This window comes from Neltuma alba, unplaced genomic scaffold (genome assembly GCF_004799145.2).
Source record: "Neltuma alba isolate B1F8T4 unplaced genomic scaffold, ASM479914v2 tig00011005_pilon, whole genome shotgun sequence".
NCBI classification, from domain to species: domain Eukaryota; kingdom Viridiplantae; phylum Streptophyta; class Magnoliopsida; order Fabales; family Fabaceae; genus Neltuma; species Neltuma alba.
Window position 1 is genome coordinate 99,697 of NW_021635759.1, and position 27,185 is coordinate 126,881.

The 27,185-nt window shown below is 32.4% G+C and overlaps 1 protein-coding gene and 1 pseudogene across 1 annotated transcript; both read left to right on the plus strand.

Moving 5' to 3' along the window:
- LOC114760613 (O-fucosyltransferase 9-like) lies at window positions 1-27,184 on the plus strand (annotated as a pseudogene).
- LOC114760627 (aspartic proteinase CDR1-like) lies at window positions 10,261-12,130 on the plus strand. The gene is made up of 2 exons (XM_028949900.1): window positions 10,261-11,274; window positions 11,741-12,130. Exons 1-2 carry the CDS (start codon window positions 10,261-10,263, stop codon window positions 12,128-12,130), a joined length of 1,404 nt encoding a protein of 467 aa, XP_028805733.1.
- Window position 27,185: the final 1 nt, after the last annotated feature.

Consider the following 27,185-nt stretch of genomic DNA (forward strand, 5'->3'; position numbering starts at 1 on the left):
GAAATGTTAGTAATGAATAGTAACTGATAAAATTTCAAAATGGTTTGAGATTATGATTTGGTTTGTAAGCCATCTTTTTGGGCCATTCTAAACTATAAGTGGGCCCCACTTTAGGCCTAGAAGAGGGCCAATTTCGTGCAGTTTTTGGACCCTTCAATTTAATTGAAATAAAACCCATTTTTCATGCAAAAATCTTAGAATATTCTAACAAATAGACACATGGCTTGATCTGAATATTTCTTACACTTGATAGACAAGTGCCCCTCTTAGGTGGCACTTTGGCCGTCCAAAATGAGGGAAAAAAATAGCAGAATATTTTGCCTATAAATACCCCCTTAAAATACAAAAAAATAGTAGAAATTGGGAAAACTAAGGCGAGGTTTTGTCCATTTGAATTCCAGACTTGTGGACTGAAATTCTTGAATGATTTGGGGTAAGAAATTAAGGACAGTGCCCTTTCAAGTTTGATGCTACTTGGGTTTTACACAAGGGCTTTAAACCTTTTGTAGAGGAGAACTGGCATGAACAGATTGATATACAGGAGAATCTGATTAAGGTGCAACCGAGATTAAAGCAGTGGAATAGGGATATTTTTCAGAATATTCAACAAAAATAGAGACAATTGCTAGCCAAAATTGAAGGAATTCAAAAGAAAATGTAGAACATGCTTAGACCTTGGAAATCTCTATTGAAATTGGAGAGAAACCTGCAAATTGACTTAGAACAGGTTTTAAATAGGAAGAAATTCATTGGTACCAAAAGTCATGAGAAGAATGGATTGTAGATGGGTATAGAAACACTAAATTCTACCATGTACGTACGATAGCTAGAAGATGAAGAAATAAAGTTGCTATGTTGAAAGGAATGAATAGAGAATGGGTAGAGGAGGAAATGGATTTATAGAGAATGGGAAGACAGTTTTTTATTGATCTCTTTACTGAGGAAGGGAGTGTAGGGAGAAATGATAAACTAAAAACTGTTACAACCTTTCCGCCAGTAGAGGAAGCACTACAAAAAAACATGGTTTTAGCGACGAAATTTAGCGACGGAATTTTGCATTTAGCGACGGAATTAGCGACGGAATTTTTTCTGTCACTAATTCCTCTGTCGCTAATTGATTAGCGACGGATTTTCTGTCGCTAATTACCGACAGAATTTTCCGTCACTAATCCGTCGCTAACTTGATTTTTTAAAAAATAAAATAAAATGCCACGTGGCACCTCTACCAATTGCCACGTCATCACTGAGACCACATCCACGTGATTCCGTCGCTAATTCCTCTGTCGCTAATTGATTAGCGACGGATTTTCCGTCCCTAATTACCGACAAAATTTTTCCGTCACTAATCCGTCGCTAACTTGATTTTTTAAAAAATAAAATAAAATGCCACGTGGCACCTCTACCAATTGCCACGTCATCACTGAGACCACATCCACGTGATTCCGTCGCTAATTCCTCTGTCGCTAATTGATTAGCGACGGATTTTCCGTCGCTAATTACCGACAAAATTTTTCCGTCACTAATCCGTCGCTAACTCGATTTTTTAAAAAATAAAATAAAATGCCACGTGGCACCTCTACCAATTGCCACGTCATCACTGAGACCACATCCACGTGTCGCTACCACCTCACATCTACTGCCACATGTGCGCCATGTGTCACACCTCTGCCTGTCACGTATGCGCCACGTGTCACCACCACATAATTCCCTTCTCAAAGTGACTTCTCCATGGCTTGAACCCAGGGCCTCCTCCGTGCGCATGTGCGGCTTTACCAATTGAGCTGCAATGAACCTGTTAACTTATTATGTAAAATTAAATATATATTATATTATTTTACACAAACAATTATATATACATATATATTATTAAAAACTAAAAATATACTATATGATAATTTTAATAATAACTATTTTAATGAAAAAATAATTTTAAATATTTGTTTTACTATTTTTATAATTTTTTATTTTTTAAAAATCTTTTTAATATAATTTTAATTTCTAACGACACTAATTTTGAATTTTACATCATAAATAATTTTTCATAAATATTTTTTAAATTTATTTTTTAATTAGCATTGATAAGATATACAATTTAATTTTTTATATATATATATATATATTATATTACATTATATTATATATGTATATGTGGTTTATATATTTGAAGAAAATCATTTACAGTTAGTCAAAAAATCTTGTTATTCAAAAAATTTAAAAAATAACTACTATAATAAAATCTAATAAATTATTTTATATAAAAATTAAATTATTTAAATAGATTATGATAAACAGTATTTTCCTACTTGTATATATATCCTATATAATTTATTTTCTTAAACTTTGCGACAGAATTTTCGTCGCTAATCTGTCAAAAAAATTAGCAACAGAATTGCGACAGAATTTCCGTCGCTAATGTTTTTGACGGATTAGTGACGAAATTAGCGACGGAATTGTCTGACAGAAAAAGATTCCGTCGCTAATTCCATCGCTAAATACGGATTAGCGACGGACAGAAATTCCGTCGCTAATCTGTCAAAAAAATTAGCAACGGAATTTCCGTCGCGAATTCCGTCGCTAATTTGCGACGGAACGAATTCCGTCGCTAATTTGCGACGGAACGAATTCCGTCGCTAATTTGCGACGGAATTTGTTTCCATCGCAAATTTCGTCGCTAATTCGCTATTTTTTTGTAGTGAAGAAAGTTAGAATTGTATGTGCAGAAATATAATGGATAAGGAAATTTATCAAGCCATGTTTGCTATAGGAGCTTTTAAAGCTCCAGGAGAAGATGGATTCCCTTTCTTTTCTTTCAGAAAGAATAGAATATTGTAAGAAAGGATGTTTGCCTTTATATGAGAAAGTTGTAGGAAGGAAATGCAGATATGAAGGAAATTAATAAAACACTTGTTGCTCTTATCCCTAAGGTTGAAAGACTAGAAACTCTTAAACAAATGAGACCTATTGCTTTATATTCTGTACAAGTGCCTCGCAAAGATTGTGGTTAGTAGGTTGAAGGGGTGTTTGAAGAAAGTGATTTCCCCTAATCAAGCAAGCTTTGTACTTGGTCGTTTCATCTAGAATAATATTATTGTAACTCAAGAAGTAGTTCAAATTATGAAGCGATTTATAAGAAAGAAAGGTTTCTTTGCTATTAAAATTGACTTGGAAAAAGCCTATGATGGGTTGCATTGGGGGGTTTTTAGAGGGTGTCCTGGAGGAGGTTGGACTGAAGGAGGAATTTAGAAGCATTATTATGAGATGTGTTTCTACGGTCTCTGCCCAAATACTTTGGAATGGCTCTAAGACAGAGGTCTTTTCTCCTACTAAAGGTATTCAGTAAGAGGACCCCTTATCCCCTTACTTATTTGTTCTTGCTATGGAAAAGCTTTCCCATATTATACAGGATGAGAGAGAGAGAGAGAGGAAATTGGAAGACTATCAAAATAGGGAGAGCAAGACTTGAAATAACCCACTTGATGTTTGCAAATGATTTATTAGTGTTTGATAAAGCTGCGGAAAATCAAATGGAAGTAACTTTAAGAAGTTTAAGTAAGTTTTGAGTTTCTCAGGACAAAAAGAACATGCGAGTAAATCTGCCATGTTGTTTTCTAATAATGTGAACTTGAATTTAAGAAAGAAATTGTGCATGATGTCAAGATTTAGAGAGGAGGAAGATCTTGGAGCTTATCTTGGTATTCCTTTATCATATTCTTATGGGAAAAGGAAGATTTACAACTTTATTGTTGATAGAGTGAAAAGAAGACTCTTAGATTGGAAGTTTAATTTCCTAAGCATGGTGGGGAGAACCACTTTGGCAAAATCTATTATAGGGGCTCTTTTGATCTACCCTATGATGGTGCCCTTATCGCCAAAAACACTGTTAAGCGAAATTGAAAGAGTACAGAGGAATTTTATTTGGGGCCATAGCCCTAATACAAGAAAGCTTCATCTAGTAAGTTGGGAGCAGGTTCAAAAACCTCAGGAGTGTCGGGGCTTGGGTATTTTCAATTTGTGGGACATGAATTTAGCGCATGTGCTAAAATTAGCCTGGAAACTAAAAACAGGTTTGAAAGGATTGTGCTGAGAAGTCTTGATTTATAAGTGCAATAAGAGTAATGACTTAGCCCTTGAGCTAAATGTTCCGGGAAATGCGTTGAGCTTGTGGAAAGACATAAATGAGGTTCGGCATTTGGTTAATGAAAACGCTTGCAAAGGAGTAAATGGGGTTTCTACCAGCTTCTGGAAGGATGAATGTGTGGGGCGTGAATTGATTCTGTGGAATGAAAAGGTTAAGGATGTAGAGATAGAGGATCTTGATAAGATAGTTGCTGATATGGTAGATACCATGGAAATTAGAAGTGGGGGAAGTTTCAAACTTTACTCCCTCAACATATAATTTCTAAGATACAGGCGATGGTTCCACCTCAGGGAGGGAATGAAGATAGGTGGCTGTGGAAAGGTGAAGGAGGTAGGAGTTATACTGTCTGTAGTGGTTATAAATTGCTGAGAGGGGAGAAGTTAGGGGCTCGAGAGAAAATTTGGGAAGTTATTTGGAAGTAGAACAAACTGGAGAGGGTACAGCTTTTCTTCTGGTTAGTTGCCCATAATGAGTTACACACAAAAGAATTTAGACAAAAAAGAACGGGAGCGAATGATCAATGTGATGTTTGTGGTTCAATAGAGACGATCTTACATCTTCTTTTAGAATGTCGGTTTGCCAAAGGTTTTTAGGGGGCTCTGGGATTAAAATTTCTCAGGAGCCATGCTGTTAATCCGAGCCAAGTAGCTGACACAACCAATACTACCCAGAATTGGATTGGAAATAATATAATTGACGATGAAGTGATTAGAGGGGTGCCTCATAAACTTCTCTTTGGAGTAGTTTGTTGGTCATTATAGAAGCAGAGAAATGTTAAAACCTTCAGATTGGATACTTCAGATGAAAGATCTTGTGCTTCAAGAGTTTGGAGGTTTGCATTAGAAGTTGATCATGCGATGAAGAACAATAAAGTGAAGAACTTGATGGTGAATAAGGGTGATTCTACTGTACCTGTAACTTGGACAAGACTAAAGAAAGAGTGGGTGAAGGCGAACTCTGATGGTGCTAGTAGAAGTAATCCTGGTCCTGCTGGGTGTGGAGGAGTCCTTAAGGATGATGAGGGTAACTAGATCCTTAGATTTGTTGAGGAAGTTGGCTCTTGCAACACACTAATTGTAGAAGCATAGGGAGTCAAAAGGTGCCTTGAATATGAATGGGAAATTGGAGTCAAAAGGTTGGAGCTTGAAATTGATTTTGAAGAACTGGCAAAGAAGTTGAAAAGAGATATAGATCTGGAGGAGTTCTGCAGTTGTTTATTCATAAATATTCATAGCTTGCTAGTGAGAAGGTGGGAGGTTGGGATCCAAGTAGTAAGAAGACAAACGAACACGTGCGCAGATAGCTTGGCCAATCTTAGTTTTGAGAAACAGGGAAGATGGGAACACGTGGAAGATGTTGCTCCTCATATTGGGCGGATCTTGGAAGCTGATAAGATCATAAGTGACCATTTGGAAGCATGTCTGGTATGAATTCAGATAATATAGGCTAGTTGGTATTTCTTTTCTAGGCTTTAGCCCTCTTTTCAATTAAAAAAAAAAAAGGAAAAAAAAGACAGTAATGCTTGTGACCTTATCAGTAAGGCGAAAGCTATTTTTGAAAGTTTCAATCAAGCTAAATTACACCTGGCCCACATCAACCTCCATGGAGCTTCTAAGCAAGCGGAGATGCAACCCTCAACGATGTTCAATGGTGGCATTATTGATCAAGTGGAGGGGGCATTCTCGCAAAGGAGTCGTAAAGCAGGATGTGGGGGCTTCATAACGGGGCCTGGAAATAATGTACTCAAAGCTTTCATGCTTAGTCTTCCTGATGGAGATCCTTTGGTTGCCGAGCTGTGGGCGTGGTTTATTGGACTTAAGCGAGCATGGGAAGGGGGACACCGAAAGGTTCTTCTGCTCAATGATTCCTTAGAAGCAATTCAGCTAATTAAGGAAGCTCATACTGAAGTACATAAGAACTGGGACTTGATCTAGGAGAATAGAAATTTGCTACTCAGAGAATGGTTGGTTGAAGTTGTCCATTGGAGAAGGGAGGAGAACGACCAAGCTGACCTCGTGGCAAAGCGAGCTTTGTCTTTTCTGCCTGGACTTCATTTTATTCATCCTAATGAGTTTCGTACTTTTAGTTTGAGCAATGTAGACTTTTAGTTATTTGTTTTCTCCTATTATTAAAAAAAATTAAACTAAGAAAGTTTTAAACTAGAAGAGTATTAAATGAATTTATTAAAGTGAAGACTATTTTTCTTTTTTCCAAAGTAAGGTTAAACTATACAAAAACTCTCTGAACTTTAATCATTCATCATGTTTTAAAATTTATAATTAAAAACCATTTTGATTTCTTTATGCATTGTTTCAGGTGGCAAAATCATTTTTATTTTGTATCTACTTCTTTCAAGATAAAACAAAGGTTTTTTTTATTTTTTTAAAAAAATGTTACCGTATCAATTTGCGTGTGAGTGAGGGCCCTTCGTGGATTTCCATGAACAATCATTAGTGGAAGAAAATTTCTCATAGAACTTCATTAAGTCATTCAAAGATAACGTCAAAGAAAATTGGGAGAAAGACTTATAATAATAACCGTCAAAATACTACGTCTTGTTTTTAATATAAGAGTTGATTTAATTTTTATTTTAGTCCTAAATATAAGACCTAAATTTACTTTATCTCTCATATTTATTTATTTTTTTCACGATAGTCCTTGTAGTAATGGTAGTTTTAGCTAATACACTTGATTAGCAATGATATTTTAAAAAAATACATATTTATTGCAAATAATTAACTTAATTAATTTTCTTAATTTACTCAAATTAGTTAATTAGCTCTTATATTAAAGATGGGAGGTAGTATGAGAATCTCGAAGTATTCTTAGATTATTCTAGTATTGTCGATGAAGATCCCATGCATGCCTGTCTGGATTATGATATGATATTGCCGATGAAGTTCCCATGCATGCCTGTCTGGAATATTACAATTTTCCTTTTTTTGTATTGTTCTATAAGTATGTGGGAGTAACATATAAGCTGACTTGTTTGCTATAAATGTATACACACACATGCTAATAAGCTGACATGAATCTTTTTTTTTGTCCCAGCAGAGACATGGTCATATGTAAACTTTTGCAATTGGCAAAAAGAAAATAGATAGTATGTTATGCTAATCATCTCTCTAAATCGTATCACTATCTCTCTCTAAATAAAGTTGATCAACAAATTCAACGTAACATAAAAAAAAAAATCAAATTAGCTATAAAATTTGACAGAATTTGTACATTCCATCGTGAAAAAGACTATCACTAATTAGTTAATGATATTCTGTCACTAATTTGCTGTTTTTTTAATAAGCTGAAATGCACGTTTCTTCATTTGAGCTCAAACTAAAAACTTGAAAGAAAAAACACTGAAAGGCGTTGAGAGCGCATATGCTTTCCACTAGCTGCCCAAGGAGTTCACACAAAAATATTGTGTTGAAAGACTATGATTAAATTAATTGTTCACTTGTGATGTTAATTAAATTAACCTCATAATGGACCGTTATTAGTCCCATGTGAATCAGATTACATATTTAAACTATTAATTAAATTTAAATACTAATAAGCTGACATGAATCAATTTTTTTTCCCAGCAGAGACATGAGTCATATTTAAACTTTACAATTGGCAAAAAGAAAATCGTATTTAAATTTTACGAGACAAGAAAATGGGCATTTAACAAGAGATCAAAGAGGCCGGTTATTAGGCAAAAATTATTAATTAATATAGTTAATTATTATAATCTGACCCGTTTTCCAAAGACAAGCGACGTTTATAGCTGAAACAGAACGGTATACATACATATTAGAAAATTCATGCACCAATGATCCCATAATTTTTAAGAAAAAATGCTTTCGTATTTCTCGTTGATTTGATTCTTACAACTAAGTACCAAAAAGGAATAATTATCCAAAAAAATAAAAACACCATAAATTAAGACGGATTTACAATTATCATAGTTTCCAGGTTCTTTGCATATCTCTTTAAGGATAGTTATAATATATGCATTTTATTTGGACACTCTAGAATTAAATTGAATTGTTTTGGCGTTACTATTTTTTTTCACGTATTTGTATGTTTTAACTTGAAAAAAAAAAACATAATAACATCCACACTACTATCTAAATTAGATCAATTTACAAATATTTTGATGATCATTAAATTACAATTAAATGATTGTATAAAATATAATTTCTACAATTTTAAAACAGATATTTCCACCTATAAATTTTTTCCAGCCAAAAAAAATTCCAAATGTTTACTAGTATAATAATACTTTTTTCTTACTCCTGATTAAAATTACAAAATAGATAGAACTTGGGACAATTAATTCTGGTAGGATTCCATCACTAAACTCGCTTTATTTTCACCGAAGATATTAAATTTTAGATGCAAATTTATCTCGGATTTATAACAGAAAATATTCTTTCTTCAATCAACAAGACAGAAAATATTCAATCTACATGCTTTTCCTTCCTTTTTAATTAGTTTTTCCTTCCAAATTTTCTAACCCTAATCATAATGTGATCAAAAAAAAAAAAAGTCAACGAAGGTTTTAAACAATTAAAAAGAAGTCAACTTATTATTTCTAATTTTGGAAAAACGAATTAAAACAAAATACTACTTTCGAATCTACCTTCATAATTTGACCCAAAAAAAAAAAAAAAAGAATCTGCCTTAATATATATGTGCACAAATTAGTAATATCCAATCTGCAAGATTCAGATTATGTCCCGATTTTTCTTTTCTGGTCCAAAAAAAAATTCTTACTTTTGAAACGCATAACTACCGTTAATTAAGACCATCCAGCAAAAAATGACGATTAAAATGCATCTAGTAAAGTTTTTTCTTTCTGATCAGTAAATAATGGTGCAGATTAGTTTTATCAGCCAGTTATGCATATGCTTCTCCGGTCATAAATATAAGACTCATTTTGTAGTGTAAATTACAAAATAATGGTACATATTAGTTTTACACTACCAAATGAGTTTTATATTTAGGACCGGAGAAGTATATACATAACTGGCCGATAAAACTAATCTGCACCATTATTTACTGATCAGAAAGAAATTTTTTTACTAGATTTCAAACTAATCTGCACCGTTATTTACTGATCAGAAAGAAAAAATTCGGAGGGATATATTATTGCTCTAAGCTGAAATGAATCAGATTTCAGACTTTACGAGACAGGTTATTGTGAATTTAACGATGAAAGAGGAAAATTAGCCAGGTATGAATTATTAATTAACTAATAATTTATTGTGATAAACTGAACCTAATTCAAAAGAGAACCCAATGCGAACGTTTAAATCCAAAAGACTAATAAAACAGAACGGTACGTAAAAAATCATGCACCAACCAATGATTCCGTAATTTTTCAATTAATGAAACACCATATAAAACGAATCATACTGGTATTTCATCACTCCAGATTCTTTGCATCTCTTCGAGAATATTTATATTCACAATATATGTGCATTTTCTCTGCACAATCTGAATTTAATTTTAAAGATATTTGATCTTAAGTGTAGGGTTATAATAAGTTCAGTGCAGCAGAAGAATGTCTCCGTCAACTTCTTTTTTTACTTAATGTTTCCATCATTAGTTCTAATTTCAACGGCTGAGATTTATTTTACATAAATATTATTACATATTAAATATTAGATAATAAAAAGTGGATAAATAAATTTTATACAGTTAAAACTTTACATAAATAGTTTTAAAATATTTTTATTCAGTTTTAAATCTCAACCACTAAAAGTTAGTCCAATGATAAAAAGATTAAGTAGAGGGAGAAGTTAATAGAGACATTCTTCTCGTTTAACTCTCCATGTTTATAGGTGATGTCTCAGTTTATTCTTCCATATATTTTTGTTTTTGGCCGAATGAGTTTCTTCCATATGCGTAAAGGATGGCTAAAAAATAAAAAGTAAAACATATCTTATGTAATAAATTGAACAATATTGTTGGCAAAAAAAATTGAAAAATATCTCATATATATGTGTGCAATAAATTACTTTGATACTGATTAAATTGTAACATCAGCCTAGAAAAGAAAAATAAAATAATTGGATATTGAAAAGAAAAATCAAAATTGATTTGTAATTAATTTAGAACCCTTAATTTTCTCCTCCATGATTCCTATTATTGCTATATATAACCAACGCTTGGTCCTTCATTTCCATTGCACCCATCTCCAGCACATAACCACCATGGCCAGAGCTTATGAAAGTCTTTCTGTTCTTTCCATCGTCTTCTTCCTCACCACATCTTTCTCTTCTGCGTCTTCCAATGGCGGCTTCACCGTCGAGCTCATCCACCGTGACTCACCAAAGTCACCACTCTCCACCCCCAAAACGACACCGTTCCAACACGTCCACGAGGCCATCCGCCGTTCCTTGCCCCGTGCCAACCATTTCTTCCCCGCAGAAGCTCATGATCAGTCAGTAAACGACGCCGTTGAGTCCCAAGTAGTCTCCGTCAGAGGCGAGTACGTCATGTCGTATTCCGTCGGAACGCCGCCGTTTGAGATCTTTGGAATCGCTGACACAGGCAGTGACCTTATTTGGACTCAGTGTAAGCCCTGTGAGGGCTGTTACAACCAAACAGCTCCTCTGTTTGACCCCAAGAATTCCAGAACCTTCCAGAAGATTCCATGCTCTTCACCAAAATGCTCCTCCGCCGTAGGACAGACCACATGCGACGATTCGAATGTCTGTAAGTACAACGCCCGCTATGCAGATTCCTCAGCCTCTAATGGTGACATAGCAATTGAAACTCTCACACTTGGCTCAACCAGTGGCCGCCATGTGGCATTCCCTAAGACCGTGTTTGGATGTGGCTTTAATAACAAGGGTACATTCAATGAAAAGACGTCTGGGATTGTTGGACTTGGAGGAGGTTCTGTTTCGTTGGTCTCACAGATTGGTTCTTCCATTGATGGGAAATTCTCGTACTGTTTGGTTCCACTGTCTTCTGAGAAAAACTCTAGCAAGTTGAGTTTCGGTCAAAACGCCGTCGTTTCGGGCCCAGGCACTGTGTCTACTCCGATAGTTGATGGACAAACTTCCACTTTCTATCTCCTTACGTTGGAAGGAATCAGCGTCGGAGACAAAAGATTCGAATTTCCTTCATCAGGTGGTGATGATTCAACTTACTCTTAGGCATTATATATACATATTATATATTATTTTTTATTTTCGTTCATTTTCTGAATATCCTGAGGATTTTAAAACAGTTTTCATATCTCTCTATGTTCTATATTTCAATGAATATTGATTCCAAAATTTGCTGTTTTAATTCATTTATTCATTGCTATATTTATCATCTGACATGAAAAACTTTGTTCATGCATGATTATTTTATATTTTGTGTTTTATAAATACCAACGAATAATTAGGGTTTATTATTTCATGTTGGTGATTCACAACTGGATACTTTGGTTTTATTTTCTTTTCTTTTACATCATATATTACACCTTAAAACATCGTTTATTATATATATTTTTTTCCTCGACTATATTGTCTTTGAAGAATTTCATTGGCTTTATATAAACGAAAAGACTAACTAGGGTTTTTTTTTGCATGCATGCATGAAGGTTCAGAAACAGTATCAGAGGGAAACATAATCATTGATTCAGGAACGACATTGACGCTTTTGCCCCCAGATTTATACTCGAACCTGGAATCAGAAGTGGCATCACAGATGAATCTGGAACGTGTTAGGATTCCCGAAGATTTATTGAATCTTTGTTACAGATTGCCTTCATCAGATAACTCCTTCGAAGCTCCCACCATTACTGTTCATTTCAAAGGTGGCGATGTGAAGTTGAATACGTTCAATTCCTTCGTTCAGGTCTCTGACGACGTCGTTTGCTTCGCCTTCAAGGGTTATCCTTCTGGTTCTATCTTTGGGAACATTGCTCAGATGAACTTTCTTGTTGGATATGATCTGAAGAAGAAGACTGTTTCGTTCAAGCCAACGGATTGTACTGCCATGGCGTGATTAAACTATTGGGGGCCTTTTGTTTTGAGGAAATTAGTGTTGGTTTAATCTAATCGTTTGTTTGATGCTTTTAAAGTACTCTTTGTTATTATCTATGTTTATTCCTAGCTGGACGATTTATGTCCTTGAATTTTCAGCTAATATATTGAGTTGTTATTATGTTCTTGTTTCCTTGTTTCAACCAATGTCTTTTTTATGACTAATACAAATAATTTAAGCACAAAATTTAAAAATAGCTAAAATTGGTTTAAAATAATAAATACATTACAATATATTTTTTTGAAAAAATATCCTTATTTATGAAAAAGAGATTATGAGCAAGAAAAAGAGGTGAAGAGTGATTAGTTAATACTTCCCTAATCCTTAACGTATGACCTAATTGTATGATTGATCTTGGCCCGGCCCTGAATATAAGACATATTTCTATATTTATCAATTTTTTTAAATTACCTCTATTGATACTGATTTAATCATAATCAAGGAGTAGTGGGGAAAGGATATTAATGAATATGATTATGATATTTAGAAAAAATGTTTTATATTTTTTGTAATTAATTAACTTACCTAAATTTTTTGATATAATCAAATTAGTTAAATAGGATTGTGTGTGCCCAAATTTTTTCTTATAGGACTGAATGGAGTATCTATGTTATTATTTTTCTTAAAAACTTTTTTATTAATACATTGAAATATGTTTGCACTGACAAATGACGATGATTGGTTATTTTAAGCAATGAAGAGACGATTTATAATCTTATAATTTTAATTTAAGTCTTGGTAGATGAAAAAAATCAGGTTGTATATAAATACAATGATATTACATATTTTAATTTTCATGAAATAGCAATAATAATGGCAAGAAGCAATTGAATTTCTTTCCCATCAAATGGGCCAAGTTATGTGTTAATGGGCCGGGATTTTGCTTCGCGCGTCGGCAGCGTTGCCCTATTAGTCATTAAGAACACCAGAAAATGTTCCCAAAAAAGAAGTGGAATTTTACATGATTCTCCTCAACTATAAATTATGTTTAGATAACTTTCTTAATGGTTTAAATTTGAAAAAAAATCCCCTAAACTTTTATATATATACAAATAAATCCCATACTAGTAGTTGTATTTATTACTTATATACACATATGTTCAAATTTAAGGAGTTTATATGCAAATAACTCAAGACTTGAAAGAGTAATATGTACACAAAAATATAACGAAGAAAAAAATATATATAATTGATGGCTAGAATTTACCTACTCATAATTAAAAAAAAAATTAGGTGGTCGAATTAAATAATTAAAGGTTAAGAGAGTTATTTGTGGTTCAAGGTACATGGGAGTTTTGTGAAATTTAGACCAAAAAATGTAAACAGTTAATTATTTAATTATTTTATTTTATTTTTTTGGGGGCCGAATTAAATAAATGCACTTATCAGCTAAGAAAAGCAGTCCAAGTATTGTATAATTGTCAGAAATGACGCTATAATAGAACAAGAATAATTCATTGAAAAGAGAAAAGTGATGATTAAAGAAAGCCACTTTAAAGGGAATTATTCCAAAGATGTTGCTATCAATGATATTCTAGAAAAGTCCTTCCTACCAATTTCAATTGATTATTATTATTATTATTATTTCCCTAAAAGGCTCTAATGACATCCTTATCCTTTCAAGTCTCAACCTTTCCCATTATTGTTTGTTCATTTTTCATTTTTTATTTTTTAAATTTTCCACTCGTAGACCGGGCCCACACTCATATTCATATGTCCAATTTCCTTAACTCTACATCTTCGCTCATATTTGGAAAATTGCAACTGAGTCTAACCCAATGGGTGGTTGGTGATTATTTATTTTATTTTTTCTTCTTCTTTCTCTTTCTTACTGCACCACTACTTCAACTTCTTGACTATTTTTCTAGGAATAGTTGGTTCAGCTGGTAATTAGTAAGCATTCAACTCATAACCCATAAACTAAGATCGTAGTTTGAATTTCATTATTGATGTAAGGATATTGTTGATAAATAATTTCTTAATACTTCTGTAAGCATTTTTTGAAGTTTAGAAACATGCTATAGCTCCAATGAACTTGCAGAACTCATCTCACTTAAATTTTTTTATGCAAAAAAAACTTTTCACGATTCATCATAAATCCTACTATGTAGTCAGCTTGTTTGGCACAGGGTTTCAAGGCCAATAAGCAGCTTATAAGCCAGAAAAGCTCGATTGCAAATTTTGATGCTATTTGGTTGAGCAATTGGGCAATCTGGCTTCTGTATGAAAAGCTACAATAAACTATAAACTAAAATTAACAGCTTATAACTTATCACTTTTGAAATATGGAGAGAGAAAAAGTTAAAAAATTTATTACCTCTTTTGGTTTTTATTATAAGCCTCAAATTACTAATTTGTAGATAATAAAAAATCAGTTAAAATTAGTTGAAAATAATGAATAAGTTAGAAATATACTTTTATTTTTAAATATGCTCCTAAAAATATACTTTTTATTTTTTCATGTTTCCATTTATATTTAAAATATTTTTTATGACTTATTCATATTAAATTATTTTAATTTCATTGTATTATGTGAAATTATTTTTTTTTAATCATGTTTCATTATTTATTAAAACTCATATCTATTTTGGTCATTTTACAACCAAACTTACTTTTACTCAACCATAATCCAAATAACCTTTTACCAATCTCACTTTTACAAACTAGCTTTTATAAACTCCAATCTAAACACAATTCAGCTTATCCAATTTAGCTTTTAGCCAATTTTACTTCTTCATAAGTTATTTTTTCAATATGCTACTTTTTTAATCACTGATCAAAACAGACCTAATATTGTATGTGCTCTAATTACCAAGGTAATGAAAGTGGGATGGGCTATTAAATTGGCTGAGATAATGACTAGGAGGTGAGTGATTTAATTATGATTAAATTTGGGTCAACATAATCAGAATTAAAATATTGTAATTTAATTAAAATATATGAAAATATTTATAAAAAGAACCTAACTCCTAAAAAGAATATTCATCCGATCCTTAATATAGGATTTAATTGTTAAGTTAATTTTGATTCTAAATATAAGACCTATTTCTCATATTTAGTAATTTTTTAAAATTACCTTTATGAATGCTCTATCAACCATAATCAAGTAAGTGAATGAGGAAGGATATTAAGAAATATTATTATGGTATTTTAGGAAAAACATGTCATATTTTTTATAATTAACTAACTTACCTAACTTTCTTAATCTAATCAAATTAGTTAAATACGTCTTATATTAAGGATGTGAGGAGTAATACTTAAAATTAAAATTTACAAAACCTTCCTAAATTTTATGTCAATTACATATAATTTTCCTAATATTTTAAAATTTAAATTTAACCTTTTGAAAGTTTTAGTTTTGGTCATTGCATTTCTCGTCGTTACTTTTGCTATTAAATTATTGAGAGAGAAGCCATCACATCGGAGTAATGAAGATAATGTGGTAATTGACATGGATTAAGAAATTTAGATCGTAATATGCTAGACCCTCTTAAACTTTAGGTCAATTACTTTTTGAGTCTAAGAAATTTAGACTAATATATGTTAGATTTTTTTTTATTTCATTTATGAACGATATATAATCCAACAAAACACAGTCATTCAAGCATAACTCTAATGGACTGTTATTACATTTTTACAACTCAAAATGATATGGTTTGACCGTTCAAAACTTTTGATTAAACTGGCTTAAAAACTGGTTTATTGGTTCACAAGTTTAACTAACCAATTGTCTTTAATACCATGATACTCTCTTGTTTTTAGTTATAGGGCAGAGAGAAAATATATTTTTTATCCTATTTACATGGCTCTAAGAAAAATTTTTTGTATATAGATATATAATTTTACCTTTCATTTATTATTACGTTGACTTTGTTTACATGAGATATATGAATAAAGTTGAAAAGTTATTAAGGGGGTGTTTAGGTAGAAACAAAACTATAGCTTTAAAAGCACTTTTATGATATATGAAATAAATATGTGGATAATTTTGTCTTGATATGCGAAAATGTGCTTTTCAAAAGCATTTTTTTGGGTTGCCAAAAATTTTAAATGAGAGTTAATGAAATTTAAAGTTTTTTTTAATCTGTGTGAAACATGTTGGAAGTGATTTATAAATAATACAAGAAGAGTAATTCATTACTCATCAAACAAATTTAGTTAGAAGGAGACAAGGAATTTATTCCCCCTCCCCTTATACCTCTAATCATATTAATATATGCAATAGACTTAGATAGTTTTGACTTCACATCTAAATATGAATCTCTCCACTTCAATGGAAACCATTTTATCTATCTATGATTTAGAAATTAAAGATGGGATTTTTTTCAACAAAAAGATAAACTTTTTAAATAGTAAATCTTACTGATAGGAGTGATTTATGTATTTTAAAGTCGAATATATTATGATCAGAGTAATAATATGAGAAATTATCAAATCTTTCACTATAGTTGTAAATCAATCATATTAATGGTTGGCAAAAAAATTATACTAATGAAGAATTTGATTATCTGATAAGATTCTTTGGACTTTATTATGTTCAAAATATATTATACAGTCATTATATGCGTAATACTCCTCTGGTTCTTAATATAGGATTTAATTATTGAGTTGATTTTGGTCCTAAATATAAGACCTATTTCTTATATTTGTCAGTTTTCTCTAAATTACCCCATAGACACTCCTCAATTATAATCAAGTAGAAGAGGAAGAGGAGGTATTAAGAAAGATAATTATGGTATTTTAGGAAAAACGTGTCACATTTTTTATAATTAACTAACTTACCTAACTTCCTTAATCTAATCAAATTAATTAAATGGATCTTATATTAAGGACTAAAAGAGTATAATAATTATTTGTTAGCCAAAAAAATATAATAATTATTTGTGTGAAATCATAGGCAAAATCCGGGTTTGAGGGGACACAAGTTTGTCTAATAACTCATACTGCCATGGTATCACAAACTCATGTTTAGAAGCCTTGAGAAAAATGTTTCGTTTCAACTGTACCACAATAACCCGAGAGGGACACAAATTACTTGTTCCTAATTTTTTTAAATTTCTTATTGTAAAAAATAGAAGGGATAATTAATTTGCAAGTCCTTATAGTTTCAACCAATTTTGAATCAGGTCCCTATAATTTTTTTTCTTTTTATCAAGTCCTTATACTTTCATCTGTTTTTAATTAGGTCCTTGCATTTATTTTTCTTTTTATCAAGTCCTTCTAAGATCACCTTATTTTTAAGTAAGTCCCTGAATTTTTTATTCTTTATTTTATAAATTCTAGTAGTACTATTCTATAAACATAAAATAGTATATATTATGTAATATTAGTTTATAAACAATAATATTCTAAAAATAATGAATTATTATAATAATTTTATTTTTTTAGCAAAAAAATAATTGTTTTAAAAAAAATTTCCTGAATTAATTAATTATATTATTTATCTTTTATTATATAATTATTAATATTTTATACTTCAGTATTAATTTATTTAATTAAGTTTATATTTAATTAATAAATAAAAATTAAAACTAGATGGACCTGATTAAAATTTTAGTGAAATTATAAGGACTTAATAAAAAGAAAAATAAATGCGAGGACCTAATTAAAAATAGATGAAAGTATAAGGACCTGATAAAAAGAAAAAAAACTATAAGGACCTAATTCAAAATTAGTTGAAACTATAAGGACTTGCAGATTAATTAACCCAAAATAGAAAAAATATCGGATGTATAGAATGCAATTTTATACTTAGAAAGATATTGGATTGGATTTTTTTAAATGATAAAAATACTTATTAAATTTCAAAGTAATAAATAGGTCGTGTTAACTATTTTATAATTAGTCAAAATCTGAAAATTAACTATTTATTATTTTGAAACCCAACAAATACATTTTTTTGCCATTGTTCTCATTTTTTTTAAAGAAAAATTAATTCGGAGGCGGGAGGGTGACTTCTCATTTAAGACATCACAAAGCCTGAATTTAGTTAATTAGCAACTTTTCTAAATCATGTCGTAAAAAGTGTGTTGATAACTTTTATCTCCTTTTTCAACTTCTTTTCGTTTTTTAACTTAATTTGCTACTTTTTATTGTTTTACCATACATAAATACATCTAAAGTATTTTTGCACTTTAAAATTCACAGTCTAGTTAAAAAAAAAAATTAACACAGTGAAGACGCATGTTCCCAAATACTTCTCCTGTACTTAATACTCTTCCGGTCCTTAATATAAGACCCATTTAACTAATTTGATTAGATTAAGGAAGTTAGGTAAATTAGTTAATTATAAGAAAAGTGACACATTTTTCCTAAAACACCATAATCATCTTTCTTAATACCCTATCTCCCTCTTTTATTTGATTATGGTTGAGGGAGTATTCATAGGGGTAATTTAGAGAAAATTAATAAATATGAGAAAGGGGTCTTATATTTAGGACCAAAACCAACTCAAGAATTGGGTCATATATTAAGGACCGGAGGAGTATAAAATCTATTTTGTAGTGCAAAATTACAAAGTAAGTCTTATATTAAAAATTAGAAAAGCATCAAATAATTCATTTCAAATTCTTTTAAGTATATCTGTCTTTTAAAAAATTTGATAGATATGGAATGATTTGAGAAAATAGGTCTTTGATTTAAAAGATGCTTGATATAAAATAAAACATGCCATGTAAGTTATAAAAAATAGTAAAATCCATGGTAATTTTGATAAAATAACAAAGAATAAACCACCATTCATGCACCTAATTTTATCCTCAGGCACATTCAATATTTTAATCTTATGCATATTATATCTAATATCTTGATGTTATCTTTTGGATGCATCAAACATTACGATTTTTTTTTAAGTTACACATAGCACTCTAATCTTAGTTATGATTTAGAGTGTTGAATGCAATTAAAACAAATAAAATTAGATACATTATAAATAAAATTAGAGTGTTAAATACAGATAAAAGATAAGATTAAAATACCGAATGTTACTTTATCTAATAGTAAATCTATAGAAGTTTAGATTTTAATAGATCAATATCTATAATAAAATTTATGTCTCACTTAAAATTATGTAAAATGTACTCTTCTAGTCACAATTCTAACATGTTTTACTAAATTAAGAAATTTTTTTAAATCTCATTAGTTATATTTTTAAAATTTACTGTTATTTAATATATATGTGTGTGTTCGGAGAAAATAATAGTGTACTGAACAATAAATAAGAGTAAAATTATATATTCATGTAACAAATTTAATGAGATGACTCATATTAAGGATAAGAAATACTCTCTATATGACAAATGTCTAGTTATACTATATTGATTATATAATTTTTTTTGAATTTTTTTATATTATGGGAATCCCCTCTTGATTTTAAAAATATATAAAATTTTCAAAACAATCTTGATCAAATTATATGCCTTTAGATTTAATTTTCAATATAAAAAACATTACGTGCTCTTGAAAATAAAAAGCTAAGGGAAGTTTTGTACCCTCAAGTCACGACCATGTTACTGGGCTAAAAATGCAATTTTCTGCAAATTTCCATATCAACGTGATTTTGATCTCTCGGAATCAGCAACGGTCGACAATTTCTTTCTATAAAACCGGCACGCCCTTTGCACGCGATCTTCTTTATTGCTCCACTTTCTCCCCCGACATCGCTTTAACTTCGTGCTCATCTTCGTGGATACTATCCCACTCACAGGCTCCCCCACACACACATTCACACGCCTTCTCTCTCTGTCCCTCCCCATCCTCGCTGTGCTCTCTTTTCTGTAAATTTCGCCTCTGCATATTTCTCGTCGTTGTTTGTTTCCCTGGAAAATCTTCTCTTCCGCGGGTTCAGTTCTTTTGAACATAGGTTCATTCCGACCTCGGCTGTGCATTCAATGTTTTATTGAGCGTTAAAAAGCAGCTGACGGGAGAAATTACCGCAATTCTCATTGCGCAATAAAGTACATTTTGGAAAGTAATTTACTTTTTCGAGCTCGGTACCAGATGTTATTGTGAGAATCAGGTGCTGGATCCTGATTTCATTATTGGGATTTCAGCAATTTTGAAGCTTCTTCCGTAATGCATGGGTATAGTCGCTTAGGCGGAGCTAGGAACGGCAGCTCCCCGCCTTCATCACCTCGGTTCCGTCATGGCCGGAGCAAAAGCAATGGCTGGGCGAATGGGTTTGTCGGTGGTGGAATCAGGGGTTCCAAGGAGCGCACACTCGAGAAGTTGCTCTTCGGAATTATGTCGGCGGTTTTCAGAAGGAGGGGCCTGCTTTTGTTTGCGCCCCTGTTGTATATTTCTGGGATGTTGCTGTATATGGGTTCGTTGAACTTTGATGGTGTTAGTATAAAAAATGGGGTTGTTTTTGTACACAAGCGTTCCCCTCCAGGCTCAGTATATAGAAGTCCACAGGTGTTTGAGAAGCTCTGGCCTTTAATGGAGTCTGAGAGCAGCAATGGAAGTGTGAATGCGGTACGGAACGTTTCTTTATATTTATTGTCATTTTTTCTTTTGATAGTATAATGACAATTCGACACAATCTCGTATTTTGTGTTTCTGCGTCCATGAGTTTCTGATTACTACTCTAGTTAATTGTTAAGGATGTAAATGGTCACTGATGACAAGACGGTTTAGCATCGGATTTAGGTTTCCCATTTATATGATAAGTGGGATTGCAATCGTAAGCCAAGGCAGATTTTTGGCGTTGACGAAACGAAGAGGTAACTGACTAACATTCTTTGCTAGGCCGGGATGAAATCTTCCCCATGCTAACGCGTGCTTCATACATAATGGATTTTGGACGTACAAACGCCTGTTGTGGGCTTGTATAGCTGTTTTCTATCTGAATAGAATTTCCCAAACGGTCGTTTTAATAGAGAGATTATGAATTGATGATGCTACGTCTCACTCTGAATAGATAGGATTATCCAAAAGATGTCTATGAAATCATGGAATGGGGTAATAGACATAATTTGAAAGTTAAGACATTTAAAAATGGTCATCCAAGGAGATCATTCATGATCAAACTAGTACTTTGCTTTGGTTACAACGTTTCTTGAATAGCTTTAAACAGGCTTGTGCGCGTGGCATTTTGAAGTACTTTGATGAAAAAAAATTAGGTGTCAAGACAAGAGGCACAATTAGTTCAAGGAAAAAAAAACTGGGGATCATATGGGCCTGAAGTCAAACTGAAGATTGCATTGGCAGTAATGTTCATATGACTGGGGCCAAATATCCAACAGTTTAATCCTACTCACCATTTTAGGTGTCAGCGGTAGGAAGTTCCATTAACAAAATTAGAAAATACATCTAAAAGAATTCACCTTCAGAAACATGTTGGTTTTGGCGATCCACTTCATTTGTTTTTGAATTAATTTTACTCACTTTCATTGGTCTTTAGGACTTCATTGGTCTCCTATTTCTTTTATCTGTCGTGCCCTTGATTACTTCATTCCCTGATATCATCAGATACATGACTGATTTGAAGGCTGTGCTACGGCTGTGGTTGTGGGGATGGCCATTTAATGTGCTAGTGTAATGTTACCATTATAAGCCATTTTAGAGTGAAAAAAAGGGAAAAACGGGCTCAATCTGCTGAAATATAATGACTAATCTGTTGTTGAATTGAAAATATATTGTCTTTGTAGTTTTGTAAGTTTTATTAAACGCCTCTTGTGTGTTTAATCATAGGTAGTCAAATATAGGCTGATAGTTTGCTTCTCTTGTTTATTGATGGTTGGTGTTAATTGATGTAAAACCATGAATGAAATGAATATCATGCAGTTGTTCAGAGCATGGAATCTAAAGAGGGAAGGGTGGAAGCCTTGTGCTGATAAAAGTGTTCTCAGAACAGGTATTTTTTTTTCCTTAACCAGAATTCCCCTATCCTGGAAACCTGTTTACTTGATATGTCAAGTGAAGTTTTAAAGAAAAATTGACTTTGGAAGTGCAACTATTGTCTTGAAGTTTCTTTGAATTCACTCTTAGATCAGGAACTTGAATAAATTTTTTTCTGGTCCCTTTGTTATCTTTTGTTTTTTTTTTTCTTTTTTTTTTCCAGAAGGGATTAGCTAACTTTTATCTTTCTGTGATTTTTTGTCCTAGAATTGCCGGTGTCAAATGGATTTCTTATAGTTGAAGCAAATGGTGGTTTGAATCAACAACGGCTGTCGGTACGTCAGTTAATGAAGTCTAACATTTTATTTTTCCTTGAATTTCTTTAAAGTTGCAAAGCTTAGGATTCCAACGTCGGTATGGAATTGTTGGTCTGCAAAACTTAGGTTAGGGGCTGAAAAAATTCACTCTATCCTTCTGTGCATTTTATTTTTTAAAATTTTAACTTTAAGATTAACAAACATAGATGAGAAGACAAGTCTCAAAGCAATCCAAGAGATAATCCTTTGATACTTCCTTTATAGAGATCATGGTTTCATGGAAGGTGATTGTCTTCAATTATCATTTCCATTGGAAATTGATGCCAACTAGCTAGTAATTGTGAATTGAGGATTTGTTGCTTGTGGTTCCCCTAGTGATTGATTACTTGGCATCTTGCTCTAAATTATTACAGTGGCAGAATGAAAATTAATATCTGGCCTTTTTTCCTTGAATTTAGATGGGTCACATTTGTGTATCCTATGTCTGTTTTGTTCTGGCACTTTCTAATATCTTCTTTATCTCAGATATCTGATGCGGTTGCAGTAGCTGGACTGCTAAATGCAACTCTTCTTATTCCAATATTTCACTTTAATAGTGTTTGGCGGGACTCAAGGTAATTCTTTTTGTTGGCTGTATAGCAAAGGTTAACATTAATGTGTTGGCTGTTTGATTCTTCATATTTTACAGCTGTTATATATCTACTGTTATATCGATACGTGAATTATTGTGATTTATTGTTTCTTTCCAGCACATAATTCACATATTCAAAATCTGGATTTGTAAGATGGGTCATGTTTTACCATTTTACTTGCTCTAGGTTCATTGTTAGATGCTTGGCATTGGGGATAGATCTCACAGAATTTCAAATGCATAAAGATAGTGGTTTTGACTTGTGAAGATGATCATCGTTCGTTGATGGGCTCTGGGTACATGTATCAATTTTGGTCTGTTTCATATGTAGGATTATAAATAACGGTCATAGCTTCACTGAGAATGACAAACCACCTGGAACACAGGCAAAAGTTAACTTTAAATTACTGATGCCAATGATAAAGTTAAAATGCTAGCAGCCTCTAAGAAACAATCACCTTATGAAATGATAAAATTAGTTTCCGTTTTTGGCTACAAGCTTTCTCCAATAGCATTTCAACTATTATTTTTTATTTTCTGGTTGGGCATAAGTTTTTTGATGTCTCAAATCTCAGTTGGATTCCTGATCATGTTTCAAACATTATTTGTTTACAATGTTCCCTTATTTGTCCCTCTTGATTCTGTGATAACTGATCTGATACTTGATATTGAATTCCTTTAAATAGATTAGAACATTAACATATGCTAAATCTTAATGTTTGGCAGCAAATTTGGTGAGATATTCGATGAGGATTTCTTCATAAGTGCACTTCAAAATCATGTGCATGTGGCTAGACGACTTCCAGATGACATACTTCAGCGCTTTGACAATAACATAAGTAACATTATCAATCTTAGAGTTAAAGCTTGGACTAGTCCAGCTCATTATATTCAGAAGGTGCTTCCACAACTTCGAGGAATGGGGTGCGTGGCTTTCTATCTCATTATATTTCAGGACAACTTGTCTGGTTGTTTTTCAGTTCCTCGAGACAGAAAGTGTTTGAACAATAATACTAAAACTATATTTTGCTATTCCATTAAGCTCAAATTGACCTTCCTTATGTGAGTGTTTTAATTTTAATCAATTTAAACACTTCTTTTCTGCTTAGAGACTAAGGATGTAAAATGAAATGCCTAATGAACTTTAAGATGGAAATTACAATCTTTTCATTATATTGACAAATTAGAAATGATTTCTTACTTACTCCACCTTTATCCACCACCTTGTGTTTCCAAAGTTTGACCTTAGGTAAAGCCGAACTTATTCAGTTTTGTTTTCCTTCTTTAAATGCATCTGTAAGCCAGACTCTTTATATTTGTTTGTTTGGTGAGCTTCTTTGGTCTGTATTGCAATAGACAATAGCATAAAAATACTCACTAGAAGCTAAAATTTTTACCCTGAAAACTTCAAAGCAGAGGTAACAGAATGCATAAAGGTGAGCTTAATTTCAAGTAGTTTGGTGAGAGCTTAGAATGGCGGTGAGCAATAGTGATCCCTAAACCAGCCTCCCTCCCTCTTAGACACTTTGGCGGTGGTCATCAACTTCTTCAATGGAAAACCTACATTGATAATCAAAACTGGTATAATTTTTGTTACTTTAAGCGCACAGTGTCATATTAGGGTTTTGTGTTAGTTTTCATACAAGGAACAGGTGAAAACTAAGCTCTCACATTTGGCTCATGTTTGGATGAATTGGACTTAACTTTGCAAGCTGGATAGAAGCCATTGGATAATGTGTGTGTATCATAGTATGATGTGATAAATCATTCTTAGGTTGAACCTGATAGAAGCTTTAGTAAGATATCCAATTTTTGAGATGCTCAATGGGGTACTTTGTCCCATTGGTATCCATTACACTTGGGTGTCCATCAATTAATATCAAAGTTGGTGGTTAGCAACTTTGTAGAAGACCTACCCGCTGAAGATTATTTTGATCAGCAAAAAAAAATTGAGTGCAGTGTCACAAAATGTTGTCATCAGAACATTGATTCTATAGGGCTGGCGACTGGATGGAAATTGAAGTAGGATGGGACACTTGTATCATAAGTTCAGTAGTGTGAGATGTTTTATGAGGTACTTCAATGGGTTGGTTCTCCATCCCACTTCGGTCCTCTTTGGGATTGCTATGATTCAAAGTTTGATTCGATGTGTTCTCCTTTTCTTCCAGCAGTCCATGTTGCTAAATGATTGAATCATCTCAACTTGTTAGATTCAATTGGTAAATCTTTCAATTTGGTAATTAATGTGTTTGAAGACTGATATATGGGTCCTTTTCTAAGCCAACCTGACAGCTGACATATGGTTCTTGGTAATTTAAAACTTTAAATTCTTGAGTATCCATGTAATTGTTGACTGTTAGGTTTGATGGTATTTCTCAACTTTCTGGAACAAATGTAGGATTGCAGGGGGGATTTTGTGTTATAAGCTAAGTGATGCATATTATAGAGATTTCCTAAAAGTACATTCCGCCAAAAAGTGCTACAGTTATGGCCCTTTTCTGGATGTTTCTTGTCCACTATTATATTATTATTTTTGTTAACTTCTTTGATAAAACTTGCTAGTTATTTAACTTGTCATACTGTCTGTGGCTCATTAGATGACTTTTATTCATTCCTTTTTGCAGAGCTGTTCGCATTGCACCTTTCTCCAACAGATTAGCTCAGAATGTGCCCTCTAAAATCCAAGGACTCAGGTGCTTTGCCAATTTTGAAGCTCTTAGATTTTCAGAACCTATAAGAACACTTGCGGAAAGCATGGTTGAGCGGATGGTCAAATATAGCTCCCAAAGTAAAGGGCAATATGTTTCTGTGCATCTTCGATTTGAGGAGGTTCTATTTAATATCTTTGTATAATTTTCAGTTTGTCAAGTTATCTTATATTATTATTGATTGTTCATCTCTCTGTAAAAGGATATGGTTGCATTTTCATGTTGTGAGTATGATGGGGGTGAGGAAGAGAAGCGTGAAATGGATATTGCTCGGGAAAGGAGTTGGCGGGGTAAATTCAGGAGAAAGAATAAAGTAATCAAGCCTGGTGCAAATCGAATCAATGGAAAATGCCCAATGACTCCATTGGAGGTATATCGTTTGAAGAATTTATTTATTTTCTTTGATTTCAAAAACTTAAAAGCCTTTGAGGTTTGTTGTTTTTGTGCTATTGGTGCATCTTATTTGTTGTTTATATTGGTAGTTGAACTGATTACTCTATTGGAAACCCTTTCGGCTTTAATTAGAATTCCCATGAACTCAGTTATTTAAACATTTTTTTTTGTCATTTTAATTGTTTGGCAATTTAGGGTTTGAAAAAATCCTGTGAAATTTATTTATAAACTGAGGCTGTAGATTTGCATTTCTTTTAAAGTAATGGATTCAGTGGTTTGGTTTACCGAAAAATCTTCAAGCTATGCATGCCAAATGCTCTCCCATTTGAAAAAACAGTATAAATAAAAGCCAAGCTTGAACAACCCTTGAAAAGAAAAATAAGGTAGGATTGAAAATAAAAAATGTCTGCTGAAAAGAAAGTCTGTCTTTTCTTCTCTTGGCTAAGCTAAAAACATAATGCATATTCCAATCTCTCTAAATGTTTACAAATGAGAAAAAATCATTATTCTACTTAAAATTAGTATACAAAATAAACCCTATCTTCAATTTTCTTGATCAAGTCAAAAACAATTAAGCTCTCCAATCTCTCTGGAGTTATGTATATGGGCTTTTACAATTGGGCATATGCTACATTTTCCAAGTACTAGACTTCTAGTAGGATGTACTACGATGAAATCCCCTTTTAAGCTGTAGCACTTATTTAAGTGGATGATTTCTCTGTTGCTTCATAGTTTGTATTTTCACAGCTTAGCATTTTTTTATTTTTTTTTTTTTTTTTGATGTTTTAGGTGGGGATGATGCTTAGGGGCATGGGTTTTGATAATACGACCACAGTATATGTTGCAGCAGGAAAGATTTATAAAGAGCAAAAGTTTATGGCGCCCCTTAAAAAATGTTTCCGCTATTACAAACCAAGGATACACTGGCTACTCCAGAAGAGCTTGCTCCATTCATGGTATTGAGTAATTGGACTGGATATGCTTATGTAAATACCTAATAAAGGACTCACATGTGGTTTGGCCCTCCCTTCGGGTTTAAAATATTTATTCTTCTTCCCCATCATTTTTTCCATTTCCACATTACCATCTCTATCTTTTATTTCGGTCTTCATTTTTATTGGGATAATCAA